This window comes from Eschrichtius robustus, chromosome 15 (assembly GCF_028021215.1).
Source record: "Eschrichtius robustus isolate mEscRob2 chromosome 15, mEscRob2.pri, whole genome shotgun sequence".
NCBI classification, from domain to species: domain Eukaryota; kingdom Metazoa; phylum Chordata; class Mammalia; order Artiodactyla; family Eschrichtiidae; genus Eschrichtius; species Eschrichtius robustus.
This window is the reverse complement of record NC_090838.1, coordinates 19,515,598-19,535,700: the sequence shown is the minus strand read 5'-3', so window position 1 is coordinate 19,535,700 and position 20,103 is coordinate 19,515,598. Positions and strand designations below refer to the sequence as shown.

The 20,103-nt window shown below is 47.0% G+C and overlaps 1 protein-coding gene across 3 annotated transcripts in view; it reads left to right on the top strand.

Moving 5' to 3' along the window:
• Positions 1–20,103, top strand: part of ADCY3 (adenylate cyclase 3) — an 89,026-nt gene that overhangs the window by 31,606 nt on the left and 37,317 nt on the right. For all 3 annotated transcript variants that reach the window (XM_068564041.1, XM_068564042.1, XM_068564040.1), the window contains exon 3: positions 9,406–9,555. In XM_068564041.1, coding sequence (XP_068420142.1) covers positions 9,406–9,555 — 150 coding nt within the window. The remainder of the gene's footprint in view (positions 1–9,405; positions 9,556–20,103) is intronic.

Here is a 20,103-nt window from a genome sequence, read left to right as displayed (position 1 = left end):
GCCAACTGTGAGATGTTCATTCCTGCAGCTATCCCTCCAGGGAGACAGACCAGGTGCTCTTCTCCGGTCTTAAACGTCTCTAACCCTGTGATTTGGGCCTGCCTTCCATCGTGGGTGCATTTATCGAGCTACTGTGTCCTTATGTTCAACAAGTATCAGTAGTGTTTTCCTCTTAGCCCACGAGGTCTATGATTGATATAAAAATAAATCTTCTTGTGCCGTCTTTGTCCTCAGCGTTCCTTGTTCTTCAATCCAAAAGCTTAAGAAAGTTTCAAGTGAAGACTCAGGAATCAAAAAGGAAGAAGGCATTGCCTGGGCCGGGGTTTCTCGACCTCAGATCTGTTGACATTTGGGGCCGGACAGCTCCTCATTGTGGGGGGCTGCCCTGTGCCCTGTGCCCTGTTCAGCAGCATCCCTGGCCGCCGCCCAGTAGATGCCAGGAGAATTCTCCCCCTTAGTCGTGACAATCAAAAATGTCCCCAGACACACAATGTTCCTCAGGGGGCCCAGATCACCCCCCACCCCAGTTAAGAACTGCTGCTCAGCCTTTCTGTACCTGGATTTTGGCTCTCTTATTAAAGGGGACACCTCAGTGGAGAATGGACTGTTCTTTCAGCTTCTTTCTACCATAGTCATTCGTGCAGCTAACTTTTGCTCTGTGCCAGTAGCTGTGCCAGGCCCTGCGGCTGCAAATGTAAAAGACACACCCTGACCTCAGGTGCTCCTTGTGTGCTTGTCGGGGCGATACATGCAGATGCATCAGGAGGTGGGTGAGTGTCTCATGGGAAAGAGGGCCTTTGCACCAGTATATTCTCCATCCAGAAGGCTTTCTCCTGATTTTTCCTGTGACTGGGACTTTTTTGTTATTCATATTCTAGTTTAAGTGACACTACTTCAGGGAGACCAGTCCTAACCACCTAACCAGAGTCAGCTGTTTTCACCTAATGCTCTGTAACAAACAGCTCAGAACTCAATGGCTCACAACCACGTATTTCTCACTCACACGTGTGTGGGTTGGCTGGGGCGTGGCTGATCTAGGCTGGGCTCAGCTGGGTTTGGCTACAAGCTGCAGCTTGAGTTTAGTTCTGCTCCATGAGCCCCTCATTCTGCTGGACCTTTGAACTTTTGGTGCATGTTGTTCTCATGGTGCCAGCAAAAGCACAAAGGGGAAAGCAAGTGTATTTCAAAAATCTGCTCATGTCACATGCACTGACATCCATTTGGCCAAAGCAAGTCACACAGTCCGAGTCAGCAGGAGGGAGGAACACATCACTCTCCCTGAGGCTATGGCAAAGCTGTGGCTGAACAGTACTTTACAGGGGAGTGAAGAAACGGGGCCAGCAGTCTCCCTCACTCAGTCTAAAGCAGCCACCCAGTCACTTTATCATTTTTATTGTCTGCTGAATTTTGGTACTCTTATTGTTGAATTACTTATTTCTTATTTGTCTCTTGTTACCAGATCATCAGCCCCATGATAGCAGGGACTTTTTCTGCCTCATTCACTGCTAAATACCAAGTACCAACCTGGCACAGGGTGGGCATTCAGTAAATCTGTGAATGAATAGATGGATGGATGGATGGTTGGCTGGATGGTTCCGTTTGGGGAATCAGGGAGGGGTGTTGGAGATAATCTTGAAATAGTAACAACAACTAACAGTTCCTGAGGGATGACTAAGGGCCAGGTGTGTGCTGTGTGCTTGTGCTTGACCTGGTTAAATCAAGGCATCATTACAATGTGTAGCCCTCCATTGGCCGGGGCGGGGGCGTGTGGGCAGCAGGGGCAGGATGTTCTGGTTAGAGCTGTAGAGCCCTGAAATAGCACATCTTGTTAGAGGATTGGAGAGGTGCCCAGTGTGGCTGGAGTGAGGGGAGCCTGGTGGGCAGCAGGCAGATACAAGACATAAGAGTGACACTGGAGCCCAATGGTCAGGACTTCCCTGTTCCACGTCTCTGGGGGAGCCATCGTGTCTGAGTCTGGAGTGGTGCCCCTAGGGGTGTGCAGTACACAACCTGGGAAGCTGTTCTGGCCACCCAGCAGGTCATGAGGGACCTTGTGTCACATGTCGAGATGGCTGGATGCCTATCTGGAAGTCATCTTTGTTTTGGAAGAGGGTGAACATTGCATATCTTTTAGCAGAGGCATGTCCCAGCTATTAAACAAGTAGGAAGCTTCTGGAAGTCCTTTTGAGGCACGTGGTGGAAACTTGACAAATGTCTGGCTTGGAAGGGCATGTCACAGTACATGTCACAGTGCCCCAAGGCTTGAACCTTGCATTGTGTCAAGCAGGGTTGTATTTACTGGCGACCCCAGTCACCTCGTGGCAGAGAGATGCTGGAGTTTGCTCCGGGGCAGCACGGGAGTGTCACCCCACTGTCTACGGACCTCCCAACCACAGAGATGCTCCAGGTCCTCACTGGGTTCTGTGCTCCCTGGGGACCTCCAGCACCTAGGACTTCGCCGAGCCTCTGCCGACCCTCATCACAACTCAGCTAAGGAGACAGTAACATAGGGAAAGGGGCCCTGGACTCATGTTTGGGTGGTGTGCTTGCTGGGCAAGAAAGCAGTGGTGGATCTGCCCCCAGGCCACATGTGCCTGGTCAGGCTGGCTTCTGATATTCCGTCCTCTGGGCTGGGACAGAGCTTTTTTTAATGTCTTGAAATTTAAATTGTGTATGTAGGGGGAAAAAAAGAGGAAGGAGATCTGGGTTCCAGTTTCAGCATTGCTGGGAGACAGTGGGCTCATAACCCAATTTCTCTGGGCTTCAAGTCTCTTCTACAAAATGAGAATAAGAAAACTTTGCTGTTGTGACAAACAAATAAGATAATGAATGTGAAGTCTCTTGTAAAACTTCATTAAAGTATTATTATTAGGTCCCAGTTTTCTTTCTCCTCTCTGGAAGAAAAGGAAAAAAAAGTCATTTAGAACATATTTTACGCCAAGCCCTCTGTTAGGTGGTGTTGCCTAGAATCTCTCTTTTAATCTTAGTGGAACAGCCTTCAGGGTTACAGTGAGGATGAGGAAGCCAAGTCTCAGAGAGGTTAAGTGACTTGCTCCAGGTCACACAGCCTGCTGGTGGTGTGGAAGGTCTCTGTGACGGCGTGGCCCAACCTCTTTGCCATGCGTTCACCCGCTAGTAGGCCCCTCCAAGTGTCTGCAGGGAGCATGGCTCCACAGGTGGGGACCCCACGGGCACTTTGGGGCTGCCACCACAGGCTCCGGCCAGTCTTCCTTAGGTTGGGGAGGCTGGTTGCCTTCAGAGGTGCCTTCTCCCCGCTCCTTCCTGCCCTGCAGCTCCTTGGAGAGTTTTTTTCGAAAACATCTAAGTTAGCTGTAATGAACAGGGGCCTTTCCCCAGCAGCAGAGAATCACAAGGTCCCCGAGGGCAGCTGACAAGGACACTGACACCCCAGAGCTGCTGTATCTCCCTCGGTCTCTTCTCCCCTGTTCGGGAATGTTCTGGAATCTGCGGGCCGGAATGAGTTTATAGGGAGAGGTCAGCCTAGGCATTTGAGCCACCAGCCTGCCTCTGATGGGGTGACTTCCATTTTAAAGCCCCACTAAGAGCAGTCCCTGTCCCCGTGGGCTGTTAGAAAACGTGCGGGACATTGTGACTCATCAGATTCCAAGAGGAAGGATCTTGTAAAGGAATTTTCTCACGGTTGCATTTCTGAGCTGGGGGTGTATTATAAACACATTATCTAGCTGCCATGGGTTAGATGAAGCTTTAGGCTGAATGTTTACCCACTTGGGAGATGCATTCATTTTATTCATTATTTTTAAAATCTTGTGTTTAAAAGAAAAAAAGAACAATTTGTTTGAAATAAGACTGCTGCCCAGTCTAAAGGAGGCCACTGGGACACGAAGAGGTAACCTCGACGGCACCCCAGAGCAGGGCTTCTCAGCCTTGGAGATGTGGGGGGCACCGCCCGCCTAGTGTGGACGGCCAGGTCGAGGTGCTGCCTTCGCTGGCCCCGGACCACTCAGAAGAGCCAGGAGTGAGGGTCTGTGCATCGGGGCTCCTGCTGACTTTCAGAACTGGAAAGTGGAGCTGGAGCTGTCCAAATACGTCGTTTGGATGACTATAGAGGGCAGAAGCCTTCGGGCCACGCTTGTTCACTGGCCGTGGTATCAGAGCCCCGTCGTCATGTTTCCAAGACCCCATCTCTCTCTGGCACATATGTGAAGCCATCTAACCTCTTCCTGAATGAATGAGACCCCGCCACCCATCCCCACCCTTCTCTCACCGCTTTGTATGCTCTACCTTATACTCTGGATATTTCCTGGACTGTCCCCCACCTGCTGTCCTGGGGGAGTGACCGAGCCCCATTCCTCTCTGCTCTTAGGGTGGGGTGCAGCAGATGGGGTATTAATTAGAAGGCTGGGTCCCGGGGAGATGGTGGGGGCCAGAGGTGGGCTTTATGCTGGCTTCTTGTCTGCTGGCCAGAGGCTGAAGGGGTCAGGTGAGGGGTGAGTCTGTGATGTGGTTCCATTACCTGGTCCATCCAGCCCAATAGCTCTGGGTTCCTGAGCACCAGGTGCTGGATGAGGCCTGGGCTGGGCTCTGGGGACACAGGGGTGAGGAGGACAGCAGTGCCTGCCTTAGCAGGTGCCCCGTGTGGTTAGAGAGGGGCAGACGTGTGTGAGGAGGATGGGGAAGGGATGGAGAGGGAGGAAGGGAGATGGGAGGCTGAGCAGGAAGAGGGGCTGCCAGGTGGGCCGGCTGTGGCTGGAGTGTTGAGGGTTGGTGGGTATTTGTGCAGCAGTGGGTGGAGGGAAGGCAGTCCTGGAGGGAGGAGAGACGAGTTCTGACAAGGAAGCCCTTCGCCCCTCACCGGGGTGGGAGCACCAGAAAATTCATACCAGGCCTGCAGAGGTCAAGGCTCAGCTGGGAGGAGCCCATTTGTCATAGTCACGTGAGAGACACATTTCGGATTCTCTCTAGAGTTCAACCTTTCCTGGTGGCCAAAGATTTTCCTGGGTCTGCAGCTCTTAAACTGTAGCGAGAGGCCATACTAACGGATGTGTTAGAGAGATGACAACCGCCCCACTTACCCATCATCGTGGCCTGACCTGGACCGTCTCCGGCAGCGCTGGGCTCCCGTGCTCCGCGGTGGCGTCCTGGTCACCGTCGATTCCTCGGTGCTGGCGCTGTTCGGGGCCCACTGCCGAAGGAGCACAACTCATTTTTTCCAGGCGTGTTGGTAGGAGCACATCCCTTTTGCTAAGTGAGACACACAGGCATAATTTAGGGATTTCTGAGCCTAGAGCTAATGACCACCCATGTGTAGGGAAGTTGTGGAAATCTGTAGATGTACTACTTTGTTTCAGATTAAAAATGCAAGCAGCTCACAATAAGTGCTTTAGGGCTGGTATTTTGGTGGAAATTTTAATTTTAGTTTTAAAAAATATCTAATAGCCTTTCTGGGGAAAGGTGGGGTTATAAATATGTAAATTAGCTGAGGGGTGCTTGTAGGGTGGGGTTTTGCATCAGAGAAAAGAGATGAGTGCAGGAAGAGACCTTATCCTCTAGTTTTGAGCCCTTGTTTAATCTCAATTCCTTCTCCTGTAAAATTGGAATAATATCACCTGCCTTGTGAAGATTAAACAAGATGAGGTGGGTGAGGTGTGTGACTGTGTCTAGAACGTAAGGTTGTGATGTGAGAGGATGTTACAGGCGAGGAAACAGGCCAGGATCAGGGGCTCCTGGCCCTGGCTGCACGTGGGGACTGCTGTCCACACCCTCACCCACCCCGCTGGTCACCTGTGCACCTCTGGACCCCCATCACCCCAGGGGACCGTGTTGCAGTGCAGTTCCTGCTCCCTCCCCAGCCCTCCTCCCCAGAGCGAACCCCCGCGTCCTCGGCTGGAGGTCTCCTTGGCTTAGTGGATTTGTGCCCTGGAGTTGGAGGCTGAGCCTCTCGCCCCCCCCTGCCTGGCACCGGGGGGTTGCCGCACTCCTTCTGGGCCTCGTAGCCCTGGAGAGAGAGGTTGGGTGGACCAGAGCAGCAGCGCCCTGAGGGCCCTTTCTTCAGTTGAGGCAAGTTTAGAGAATTGGGGGAGCTCCAGGAGACCCAAGGCCTGGGACTGTCAGGAGAATTGTCTGGAAACAGATGTGCTCACTGGAAGGCGGGAGGGAGTTCCCTGGCATGGATGGCACCTGCAGGACCCACCTGACTCTGCAGCGCGTGGTCCAGATGTGGCCGTTTCCCTCTGCATCCCTGCAGCCGAGAGTGCAGGTCAGGAAGGGGATGAGGCCTCTGGGTCCGGGGATACCCAGGGCCCGGGAGGCAGCGTGGCTCTCTGGCCAACTTGGAACTGACCTGCTCTCCTTCCCCTGGCCTCTCAGGACCAGGTCATCGCCAATCCCAACCTTGGCCCTCAGAAGTGAGGTCTGATGAGGACCAGTGTCAGGACCGGGGGGTCTTCCAGATGAGTCAGTCCCTCCCTCGCTCATAGGTGACGAAGTGAGCTCAGGGAGGTTATTTGACCTGGCGGCCACCGGGCTAGCAAGGGGCAGTGCCAGAGTCCAGCGCTCCTCTTAAATTCACTTTCTAGATCATCTGTACCTACAAGTGAGTGCAAAAGTAGATTTTATTTTAAAATGTGCACTTCAATGAAAGGAATGCTGTCCTGCCTAGACATTCCCTAGGCATGAACCCAACCTGAATCCTCTTTTTTTAAAAAATTAATTAATTAATTAATTATTTTTGGCTGTGTTGGGTCTTTGTTGCTGCGCGGGGGCTTTCTCTAGTTGCAGCAAGTGGGGGCTACTCTTCGTTGCGGTGCGCAGGCTTCTCATTGCGCTGGCTTCTCTTGTGGAGCACGGGCTCTAGGTGCGCGGGCTTCAGTAGTTGTGGCACACGGGCTCAGTAGTTCTGGCTCGCAGGCTCTAGAGCGCAGGCTCAGTAGTTGTGGCGCACGGGCTTAGTTGCTCCGTGACATGAGGCATCTTCCCGGACCAGGGCTCAAACCCATGTCCCCCGCATTGGCAGGTGGATTCTTAACCACTGTGCCACCAGGGGAGTCCCTGAATCCTCTTATTATTTGTATTATAATCTTTGGTTTGAAACTTTTCCGCTAGAGTTGCTCTCTGACAGCCTGTCTGCAGGTTTGGTTTTCTTAGGTGGACGCCCTATGGGTAATGACAGTAGCTCAGCACTGTACATTTTACAGAGCCCGCCTCGTGCATCCTCATGAGGTGGTCAGGAAGACCCCTGGGTGAGGAGCTCTGTCCCCAGCCGTGTGACAGCCCAGGCTGGTTGTGGCCAGGGCAGAGACAGGCCTGTGGCCCCAGGTCAGCCTGCCTTGTCTGGAGCCCCTGGTTCAGTTGCTGACACTGGCAGGTGTGGGGTGCAAACGTGTGGCTCCTCCCTCGCCCTCCAGGACCCCAAGCCCTGTCAGCCTGGAGACCCTCGGCCCGGTGGCTGCTGTATCTGGACCCCGCATGGGCTTCGGTCGAGTGCCACTGCTTGGTGAGGATGCACGGGGTGCAGCCTGACCTTGACCAGCTTCCTGCGCCATGAACTTGGAGTTGGGCAGGTTTCTAAGGCCACACGGACCCCACAGGAGGGTGGCTTCTGGGCTGGTGGAGGTTCCTGGACCTCAGGCTAGACTGGCTTTGAGACCCAATGATCTGTGTGATTTGCTTTGACTCACTGAACATAAATTATCAATTGGCAGCTTTTCCGATCATCAGATGTTTAGTAAGTGGCCTGAGGGCATACTCATACTGACCACTCAGATGGGAATGGGTTGTCATGGTCCAGAAGAAGGTGCAGGAGACGTCCTACAGGACTTTGAAACCCCCTGCTTGCCCCGCAGACAGTGTAGGCGATCAGGCTGCCCAGGCCCAAGAACACAGCTGGTTGTTAGTTGCTAGAACCAGCCATCTAGGAAGCTCGTGAAATCGTCACCCAGTGATTTGATGACCAGCACCAAGACACACCTCACCTACTAATTAATTCATTGCTCAGCAGACCTTTGTTGAGTGCCCCCTGGGCTTAGACTGGTGCCCAAGTACAGACTCTTCAGGAAGCTTCTGCTGGGGGTGATAGGTCCTCCTGTTTAGTTTCGACCGGCAGCCCTGATGAAACATAAAAACAGTCAGAGGGATACAGCATAACCAAGAGTCCCCAGGAAATTGATGTTAGAATGAACTTGCCTTATTGTCTATCAAACTATCTTGTTTCAACATCTAAAATTGACTTCCCTGCATTTTTCACCTACCCCAGAATTTATTATGTTCCGCTGGGCCAATCTTTTCTTTCCCTAGGGTCAGAAACTTAAGAACTTCTGTCTCCCTTCCTGCCTCTCAACTTCCAACTTCTGCTCCAGAAACCACACCCTTGGGAGGAGGGGTCTGTCCGCCTCTGGCAGGACCTCAGGGAATCAAGGCAGGGAGCGTGGGGCAGCCTCAGGGGAGTGGGAGGCACCAGACCTGGGAACAGGCCTTGTTGGAGAAGCTTCATGGCCAGTGGTCTTGGAGAGGTGGGAGGAATTAGAACCTGGTCCAGCCCCACACGGGGCCCAGTCAGGTCAAGGATCGGAGCCGGCAGCAGACAGCGCCAGGAAATCAGGTGTGGTTTGAATGTCAGGTCCATAGCCAAGGTTACCTCTGGCGGCCTGTGGGAGCAGGCTGGGGACCAAGGACACCTAGGCCAGCCTGCAGGGTGCCAGGGGTGGGGGAACAGGTTCTCGATGCCCAAAGAAGCCCTTGGTGCCAATGCACTGAGCTCACCGGACAGATGTCAGATCCCACCCCCCTCTTCCCCTTCCTGTAGCTTCAGTTCTTCATGAGACCTGGATGTTGGTACTGGCCACCTTCTTACCTGCTGGCAGGTGGGGTTGGCTCAGAGGATGCATGTGAATCCCAGAAGCCTGTAGCCTGCGGCACACGTGTTAGGTGGCATCGTGACAACTAAATCAGCCCAGGACCTCTTCTGGTCTCCTGTGACATTCCATATGATCTGCAGCTGTTAGGTTATACACCCCTGGCCAGTAGATCTGGGTTCACTTCCGCCCCCCCCCCCCGCTAATCAGCACAGTACCTAAATGCGCCTACGAAGTAAGGGTGCAGTAAGTGGTGGTTGAACAAGTGAGTGAGTGAATGGATGAGTAGCAGAAGGACTGCTCAGGCGTCACAGGTGGGCAGGATTGGCCAGCTTCCCTACCATGAAAAGGTGGAAGGGAGAACAGCAGTCCCCTCACTCATCCATGGCGGTGGGGCAGGGTCTACTTCAGGGATCTGAATATCCCCTCGAGGTCAGAAGCTTTGCTGGGGACCTCCCTGGACAGTGGGCAACTTGCAGTTGGATTTGGGTCACCACCTGCCCACCTCCTCCATCCTTCTCCTGAAGACATGCCTTGACCATTGTCCTTTCCTCTCTTCCTCCTGTGGATACAGATTCTGGCCAATGTCTTCCTCTACCTGTGCGCCATCGTCGTGGGCATCATGTCCTACTACATGGCGGACCGCAAGCACCGCAAGGCCTTCCTGGAGGCCCGCCAGTCGCTGGAGGTGAAGATGAACCTGGAGGAGCAGAGCCAGCAGCAGGTGAGGCTCTCTGGGGGTGGCCTTGGGGCGGTGCCGGCCTGGAGCCTGGGTTTGGGGCCTGTCGGAAGGGCATGAACCCAGTTGCTGTGGGTACCCCAGGGCTCCGTGTGAATTCTTTTTCTCTGGAGGCATCACTCTGTGTTATTCCTCTCCCCGCTCCCTCTGCCACACCCCCCTGGGCAGATCGCTCACCTGCTTTGTTCTCAGGGCTCCTCTCCCTGCGGTGGGGTGGGAGTGGGAGACCCATCCCCTGGCCTCGGGGGCCCTTGTGTGTGAAGTCTATCAGCCCCTCACCCCTCCTCCCACAGGCTCAGGGCAATCTCCCCACTGCCTTCTCCCACTAAGTCATTTGTGAAGACCTAAAACTGAGCCCAACCCCTGGGGAGCCCACTGTTTACATTTTTCCATCAAGAGAAGTGCCTGCCTGCTATCCCCTCTCTTTGTTTACTAGCTTGACTCCAGCCTGATCCACTGCAGAAACTCCCCGCTCTCGTGTGACTCAGTCTTTTAAATAGTTTTTGGTCTGGATTCATCTCACATGCTTTTTGAAGGATTTCAGAAATGACATCCACCAGTTTCCTGTTATCCATCGGTTGACTTGCCCTGAACAAACAAACTCAATAGGTTGAAAACATATGATTTCTCTGCTCTGGGAACCATGTCATTTTGTGTTCAGGTGGTGCTGTTTGCTCTGGGTTCAGTGAGTTCACTGAAATTGCTGTTTTCATAGACCCTGCCGCCCAGGTGGGTGAGGCCTTAGTTTCGGGGGGCCCCACTGGTGGGCCTCATGTTCTCTAGACAGTGCTATTTGAAGGCACACAGTGAGTCATTTAGCTGATGTGTCCTAGCTTTGTCTCTCCTGGGAGGTTCTTTCTCTCTCTGTTTACCAATGAGATCTAGAAGCTTCTGAGCTGGGCCTCGGACTCATCTCTTTCAGAAGACAGGCTTTAGAAGGGGAACCTTCCTACCTCCGTTGTGATAAAGGGCCCGTCATATTCGTCCCCTTCTCCTCGGCCCTGTATCCTGTGGTTACCGGGGAGCTGCTGTGGCTTGAACATATTTAAAGAATCGTCAGTAAAGCTTTACTGGCTTTATTGAGTTCCTTCAAAAGCATTCTTTAATTTCTGCTTTTTATGCTGTCTTGGTTCTTGTTTGCATTTGATCTCTCATAATGTGGAGGCAGCCCTCTGGGTTCTCTACATTTTAAAAAAATGCATGTGTCACCACTGAGCTAGACTGGGGAGTTCTTTTTTATGCAGTCTGTGCAGTTTTCAGTATACCCATCTGTGTTCATCTTGTCTGTCTCATAATGTATAATCCAGGACATCTTCAGTTACGTTCAGTAGTGCTTGGTGGGGGCCTCCTGGTGTGGTGAGGAAGGCCCTGAGTCTCACCCTGGATCTGTTAGTCTCTGGGTGGATGATTTAGACAAGTTATCCACCCCATAGAGCCTCACTTCCCTCATCTGCAAAGTGGGGGTATTGATACTCCAAAGTAGAGATGTTGATACTCATCTTGCTGAGGGTCAGATGGGAAACACAGAAGTGCTTTGTAACCAGTAAAGCTGGAAACAGTGATGGTCAGGCTGAGGTACCTAGGCCACAAGGCCCACTTTCTAATGCCCTTTTGGGCAGGATCAGTGCGGGGAGCCTGGGGTCTGGCTGAGAGAACCACGCCTGTGTGCTCCAGGCCTCCTGGACACCATGGAGCGGCCAGGGGGCACTGGCAGCCTGCCCAGGCCATGCTGCTGCTCCTGTGCGTTACCTGCTCAGACACTAGCCCAGGAGTGAGGGGTCCAGGGAGGCAGAAGGGAGGTGCAGGGGGAGGAGGGGCACAGACCTCATCCCCAGGCCTTGCTGGGCTACAGCAGGTGGCTGTAAATGGCCATCAAGTGGACTCTAGCCTGAATGTGACCTTGGGCTAGTTCCTTCCCCTCTTTGGGCCTCAGTTTCCCTATATGTAAATAGTAGATGATAATAAATTTGGCGGTAACATGGGAGAATCTGTGTCAGTTCCTTTGTGAGTGAGAAAAGCATTATCACCATCAGGAGGGCTGGAATTCTGCCACCTGTGAGTTTCAATTTGCTGTATTTCCCTTAGGACTTTTGTGGCTATGGACATGAGAGCTGCTTGCCATTTTAACTTTCTTTCCGTGTCCTTGACTGGTTTGGGTATCATGGTTATGCCAGACTTATTAATTGGAGAAATGTTCCCTCTTTCTAATCCCTGGAAAAGTTTAAGGAAGATTTAGGTTATTCCTTTAATGTTTAGAAGAATTCACTAGTGGAGCCCTATTGGGTCTGGAGGTTTCTTTATGAGAAGGTTGTTTCATCTAAAGATATAACGTTGTACATTTCTTTTTGCATGAGTTTTGGAAAGTTTTTGTTTTTTCAAGAACTTGTCCATTTCATCTAAGTTTTCAAATTTTTGACATAATGTTCATTATATTTTCTTTTTATGTGTCATTGTGTATGGGATTTGTATTCCTTTTTTCATTACTGATATTGGTAATTTGTGCCTTCTGTTTTTAAATTTTTTCTTAATTTGTCTTACTAAGGTTTATTAATGTTTTAGCCTTTTCAGTGAAACACCTTTTTGGTTCTTTGTGCATTTCTGTAATTCATTAATTTATGCTTCTAACTTTGTATTTCCTTTCTTTGGGATTAATTTAGTGTTCTTTTTTACCTTCTTGAAATGGAACTGATATAGCTAATTTCCAACATTTCTTTTCTAAAACATGTACTTATGCTATAGATTTCCCTCATTACAGTGCTTTAGCTTTATCCCGCAAGTTTTTGGTTTTTTTTTTAAATTTTATTTATTTATTTATGGCTGTGTTGGGTCTTCGTTTCTGTGCGAGGGCTTTCTCTAGTTGTGGCAAGTGGGGGCCACTCTTCATCGCGGTGCGCGGGCCTCTCACTATCGCGGCCTCTCTTGTTGCGGAGCACAGGCTCCAGACGCGCAGGCTCAGCAATCGTGGCTCACGGGGCCAGTTGCTCCACGGCATGTGGGATCTTCCCAGACCAGGGCTCGAACCCGTGTCCCCTGCGTTGGCAGGCAGATTCTCAACCACTGCGCCACCAGGGAAGCCCTATCCCGCAAGTTTTGATATGTCATATTCCTGTTGTCATTTAGTTCCATTTTCTAAATTCTGAAATTTATATTTTCTAAATCCATTGAGATGCCTTTGATCCATGAGCTATTTAGGAGTACATTAATTTCCAAATATCTGGGGAATGTTTAAAAGTTATCTTTTTAGTACTGATTTTTAGCTTCGTTTGACTGCGGTCAAAGACTATGCTCTGTATGCTTTTAGCCCTTTGAAATTTGTTGAAACTTGATTTTTGACCTAGCGTGTGATTGGTTTTGATGCACTTAAGAATAATGTATATTCTACAAAACGTATCAAAATGTCTTTCAAAAATGAAGTAAGGTCAATAAGTGTCAATTATGATTCATTTGCATCTACCCCAAAGTATTTTTTGCCTCTTTGGTCACAATGCAAAGACCTCACAACACTTAATTCCCCCTCCCCAATACTTTCTGGCCACTGTAATATATTGTATTTTATTATTTATTTGTTTCAGGTTTTTAAAAAATTGGGGTATAGATGATTTACAATATTTTGTTAGTTTCACATGTACAACATTGTGATTCGATTGTAATGTATTTTAATTCAACATATGTTTTAAGCCCCACAAAACAGTCTCATAAAGTTACATTATAGTCTTCTACAGTTAATATTCATTACCTACGTTTGCCCGTATTTTACCCTCTCAGTTACCCTCCATTTCTTCTTCATTGCTGTGCTTCCATCTTCTTGAGGAATTCCTTTTAATATTGCTTTTCAAGTCGGTCTGTTGGCACTAAATTCTCTCCATTTCTAATTGCTAGAAGTGTGTTTATTTTGATTTCAATTTTGAAAGTCATTTTTTATCAGATATAGAATTTAAGGTTTCTGGATTTTTACTTTCTGCCCTTTGAAGGTGTCTTTCTATTATCCTCGGGCTTCCAGCTGTAGGACATAGTGTTGCTCCTTTTGTTATTTAGTTTTTGAAGTATAGTTGCTGTATAATATTATATAAGTTACAGATGTACAATATAGTGATTCACAATTTTTAAAGATTATACTCCATTTATAGTTATTATAAAATATTGGCTGTATTCCCCGTGTTGTACAATAATACTGTTGCTCCTTTTAAACTAATGCATATTATCTTCCTCTGGTTGCTTTTACTGTTTTCTTTTTGTCTTCAGTTTTAGTTTTGCCTAGGAGTTTTCTTTTGAAGTTACCCTGTTTTGTACTCAAAGAGCTTCTTGCATTGATGGCTTGATGAAAATTTTTTGCCAGTATCTTTTTGTAGCTTCTCCCTCATTCTGTCCTTTCCTTCTATGACTCTAGATATCTTTATTAGGCATTTCTACCATGTTCCATAAATTTCTGGATCTTCCTTTCTTTCTTTCTGTGCCTCAGACTGAATATTTTTACTGACCTAACTTTCAGTTTACTAATCCTCTCTTCTGCTTTGTCAACTCAATGGTTGAGCTCATCTCTGGAATCCTTAACTTCAGTATTGTACTTTTTTCAGTTCTAGAATTTCCATTTTATTTTATTTTATTTAAAAAGAATTTCCATTTGATTTTAAAAAATAGTTTTGAGTTCTCTGGTTAAGTTCTCCGTTTTGTCATCTATTTTTAGAACCATATTAAACATTTATTTTAAAGTCTTTGACAACCATGGTATTGGAATACTGATGGGTCTGCTTTTCTCTCTTGATTTTTGATCCTGTCTTATGGCATCCTGGACTTTTAATTAACACTGGATATTGTGTATGGAAAATAATAGCAGCTCTGAATGATGTTGTGTCTCTCCAGACGGGATTACTTTTCTTGCAGCAGATGGTTATGGTAGGGTTAGCTCAGATTGATCCCATGTGGGGGTGAGAAGATTTAAAGCTGGGTTTAGCTTGAGAGCTGGTCTGTTTCTGTTCTGTGCCTACTCTTACGAAATATCCCTTCAGGGGTCTTAACTGAAAGGGTGTCCTCCTCTTGAGGGACCCTGAATTCCTCAGCATTAAGAGACTGCCAAAACTATCCTTTGATTTTTAGCCTCCTGTCTGTCACTTTCTGCTTGGATTTTCGGTCTCTTGCCCCATACAGCTTAGGGATTGGCAAATGCCTCAAGGGGAGTAGTTGTAGAGAAAGTCAGGCTTACTTTTCTATGGTTCTCTTCTGTCCAGGATCTCACCCCTCTACTCTGTGTTGGAATCCTTGTTCACCAGTTCTTGTTTCTCCAACCCCTCGGAAGCTCTAGCCATTGCTCTCTGTTCAGATTCTCAACCCTGGTCTCAAGGGAAAAAATGGCAGAGTGTGTTGGGCTCACTTAAACGTGTCTCTCTTCCTTCAGAGAGCTTGTGCCCTGAAGTCCTAGCTGTCTTGGTTGTTTCCCGTTGCCTTCAGATAGCTGTTCTTTTGTGTTTTATCCAGCTTTTATAGTTGTTCTTGGCTAAAGGGTTGGTCTGATATAAACTCCTCTATAAGAAGCAAGAGTTGGACGTTATTTAAAATATTTTAAAGTTTATTTCAAAGTAGCTAAAAGTGTACATATTATAAAATTACAAAGGTATGAAAAAAATTGTACCATGGAAAGTAAGTTTCCCTCTATATATCATCCACTTCCCCATCCCTCAGACAACCACTGTCGTCTCTGTCGTGTTTCAGAGGTATTCTATTTCCAAATCTTTGTATATAGGCACACCTTGCTTTATTGCACTTCACTTTATTAATTGTGCTGTGCAGATACTGAATTTTTTTTTTTTTTTTAACAAGTTGAAAGTTTGTGGCAGGAATTCCCTGGCAGTCCAGTGGTTAGGACTCTGTGCTTTCACTGCTGAGGTCCCGGGTTCAATCGCTGGTTCAGGAACTAAGATCCCACAAGCCATGGCGTGGCCAAAAAAAAAAAGAAAAGGAAAAGAAAGTTTGTGGCAACCCTGAATCAAGCAAGTCTATCAGCACCATATTTTTCCAACAGCATTTGCTCATTTCATGTGTCTGGGTCACATTTTGGTAATTTTCACAGTATTTCAAACTTTTTCTTTATTATTATATTTGTTGTGGTGATCTGTGATCAGTGATCTTTGATATTACTCTTGTAATTGTTTTGGGGGGCCACGAACTGCGCCCATATGATACGGCAAACAATAAATGTGTGTTCTGACTGCTCCGCTGACCGGCCTTTCCCCCATCTCTCTCCCTCTCCTCGGGCGCCCTATTTTCTGAGATACAACAGTATTGAAATCAGGCCAATTAATAACCCTACAGTGACCTCTAAGTGTTCAAGTGAAAGGAAGAGTCACGTATTTCTCACTTTAAATCAAAAGCTAGAAATGATTAGCTTTAGTGAGGAAGGCATGTCAAAAGCCAAGATAGGCCAGAAGCTAGGCCTCTTGCACCAGTTAGCCAAGTTGTAAACGCAAAGGAAAAGTTCTTGAAGGAAATTAAAAGTGCTACTTCAGTAAACACAAGAATGATGAGAAAGCAAAAGAGTCTTATTGCTGATATGGAGAAAGTTTTAATGGTCTGGATAGAAGAACAAACCAGCCACAACGTTCCCTTAAGCCAAAGCCTAATCCAGAGCAAGGCCCTAACTCTCTTCGGTTCTGTGAAGGCTGAGAGAGGTGAGGAAGCTGCAGAAGAAAAGACTGAAGCCAGCAGAGGTTGGTTCCTGAGGTCTGAGTTCTAAGGAAGAAGCCATCTCCATAACATGAAAATGCAAGATGAAGCAGCAAGTGCTGATGTAGAAGCTATAGCAAGTTATCTAGAAGATCTAGCTAAGATCATTAATGAAGGTGGCTACACTAAACAGTGGTTTTTCAATGTAGATGCAACAGCCTTCTATTAGAAGAAGATGTCATCTAGGACTTTCATAGCTAGAGAGGAAAAGTCAATGCCTGGCTCCAAAGCTTCAAAGAATGAGCTGACTTTCTTACTGGGGGCTAATGCAGCTGGTGACTTGAAATTGAAACCAATGCTTGTTTACCGTTCTGAAAATCCTAGGGCCCTTAAGAATTATGCTAAGACCTGTTGAGACCTAATGCTCAGAAGAAAAGATTCCTTTCAAAATATCACTGCTCAATGACAGTGCACCTGGTCACCCAAGAACTCTGATGGAGATGGTTAAGGAGATTACTGTTGTTTTCATGCCTGCCAACATAACATCCATTCTGCAGCCCATGGATCAAGGAATAATTTCAACTTGCAGGTTTCATTATTTAAGAAATACATTTTGTAAGGCTATAGCTGCCATAGAGAGTGATTCCTCTGATAGATCTGGGCAAAGTAAATAGAGAACCTTCCGGAAAGGATTCTTTATTCTAGATGCCATTAAGAACATTCGTGATTCATGTGAAGAGGTCAAACTATCAACATTAACAGGAGATTGGAAGAAGCTGATTTTAACCTTTGTGAATGACTGAGGGGTTCAAGACTTCAGTGGAGGAAGTAACTGCAGACGTGGTGGAAATAGCAAGAGAACTAGAATTAGAAGTGGAGGCTGGGACTTCCCTGGTGGCGCAGTGGTTAAGAATCCACCTGCCAATGCAGGGGACACAGTTTAGAGCCCTGGTCTGGGAAGATCCCACATGCCGCGGAGCAACTAAGCCTCTGCGCCACAACTACTGAGCCTGTGTTCTAGAGCCCATGAGCCACAACTACACTACTGAGCCCGTGTGCCACAACTACTGAAGCCCACGCACCTAGAGCCCGTGCTCCGCAACAAGAGAAGCCACCGCAATGAGAAGACCGCGCACCACAACAAAGAGCAGCCCCCGCTCGCCACAACTAGAGAAAGCCTGCGCGCAGCAACAAAGACCCAACGCAGCCAAACAATAAATAAATAAAATAAATCAATTTATTTAAAAAAAAAAGAAGTGGAGGCTGAAGATGTGACTGAATTGCTGATGAAACTAATGGATGAAGTGTTGCTTCTTACGAATGAGCAAAGAAGATGGTTTCTTGAGGTAGATTCTACTCCTGATAAAGATGCTGTGAAGATTGTTGAAATGACATCAAAGAATTTAGAATATTACCTAAATTTAGTGATAAAACAGCGGCAGGGTTTGAGAGGATTGACTCCAGTTCTGAAAGAAGTTTTACTGTTGGTAAAATGCCATCAAACAGCATTACATGCTACAGAGAAACCATTCGTGAAAGGAAGCGTCCGTTGACGCTGCAGACTTCATTGCCGTCTAATTCTAAGACATCGCCACAGCTCCCGCCACCTTCAGCAGCTACCACTGATCAGTCAGCAGCATCAACATCAAGGCAAGACCCTCCACCAGCAAAAAGATCACGGCTCGCTGAAGGATTAGGTGTTTGTTAACGATTTTTAGCAATGAAGTATTTTTTAAAATTAAGATACGTACTTTTTTCTTTGATATGCTATTGCACACTTAATAGACTACAGTATAGTGCGAACATTTATATGCACTGGGAAACCAAAAAAATTCACATATTCGCTTTATTGCAGTATTCGCTTTATTTCGATGTTCGGTTTATTGCAGTATTCAGGAACTGAAACCGCAGTATCTCTGAGGTGTGCCTGTACAGACTTTTCACACACAAATGGTAGTATGTTCACTCTTCTGCACTCCATCTATTCACCTAATCCCTTAGAGAAGGTTCTAAGTCCATATTGCAATTGCCTCATGCTTTTTGTGACGGTGCTGTATTCCATTGTATAGAGGTACCATCATTTATTTAAAAGGGCTCCTGTAGGTAAACATTTAGGTTATTTCCAATTTTTTGCTACTGCAAACATTGCTGTAATAGACATCTTTATAGGGACACCATATTATACGTGTACAAATATATCTGAAAACTCAAAACCTAGAAGTGGAATTGCTGGATCAAAGGGCATGTGCATTTTAAAAAGTATACATATATATGTATATGTGTATATATGTGTGTGTATGTGTATACATATATGTGTGTGTGTGTGTGTATATATATATATATATATGCATATTTGCTGTGGTAAAATATACAGAAGATAAAATTTACCATTTTAATCATTTTGAAGTGTATAAGTTCAGTGACATTAAGTACATCCACAACATTGTGCCGCCATCAGCACTGTTGGTTTTCAGAGCCTTTTCATCATCCCAAACAGAAACTCTATACCCATTAAATATTAACTCCTCATCCTCCTCTCCACCAGCCCCTGACAACCACTATTCTACTTTGTCTTTATGAATTTGACTGTTCTAGGTACCTCATGTAAGTAGAATCCTACAATATTTGCCCTTTTGTGACTGGTTTATTTCACTTAGAATAATGTCTTCAAGGTTCATCCATGTTGTAGTATGTATCAGAATTTCATTCCTTTTTAAGGTTGAATAATATGCCATTGTGTGTATGTAACATGTTTTGTTTATCCATTCATTTGTTGATGGGCTCCACCTTTTAGCTCTTGTGAATGACGCTGCCATGCACTGTTGGTGTACAAGTATCTGTTTGAGTCCCAGCTTTCCAAGTTTTTGGGGTATAAACCCAAGTGGAATTGCTGGGTCATACGGCGGTTCTGTATTTAACTTCTTGAGGAACCAGGCATGTGCATTTTTAATGTTGATAAATATTACCAAATTGTCTCATAGAGGTTCAAACAATTTACACTCTTCCCAGGAATGAATGAGAGTGGACTTAGGCACTTAAGTTTTCCTTGTTTATCTAGAAAAGACTTCTTTGCTTTTGGAACCCTGCAGCTCCCCCCAGGGATGCCTATTTGAAAACCCCAGCTGCAGGGAACAGGCCCCAAGGCAGTGGTAACATCCTGTGAGCTGTTGCCTGCTGTTTCCTTATTTGGCTCAAGTCACAGCGAGGTAAACACAGGTTTGGAAGAGTTTCTTTTCTTTTTCAGTGTACGTTGTATGATATTTGATCAAAATAGACAAGTATAAAGAAAAAATACTGATAGAGGCATATTCCTTCAAGTCGCTTTTCCTTCTTCTATGTTTGAAAGAGTGTTAACCCTGATTATAAAAGTAACATCTTATTCTCAGATGTAGCAGTTCAGAACCAGATATTCAAGTCTTACGCCCGTCTCATATGGTTATTATGGAAGCTCAATGTAAAGGGTTTTTTAGCACAGTGCTGAAGAGTAGGCAGTGAACTGTCTACCATCATATTATTGTTGTTGGATACATTTTGAAGATACAGAGAAGTAGAATAAAACCTCCCATAGTCCAGGGGTTACATTTAAAAATAATTTTTAAAAAATAGTGTGTTAAATTGGGTTCTCGGCTAGAAAAGGCTTTCAGGTTTGCTGGATTTTTTTTTTTCCTTTTTGTTGAGGTGAACAACATCTAACATAAAATTAACCATATTGTACAATTTAGTACATGACAATGACCCCAGCCCAGGGGACGCTGGCTAAGGAGGAGCCAAGAGGCAGGATGGGAGCCGCCTGGGGCTGGTGCACCCTCGTCCATGGCTCCACTCGGGACAGAGCTTGCTCCCTCCCCAGGCGTCGGGGCTGATGTGGCGAGTGGT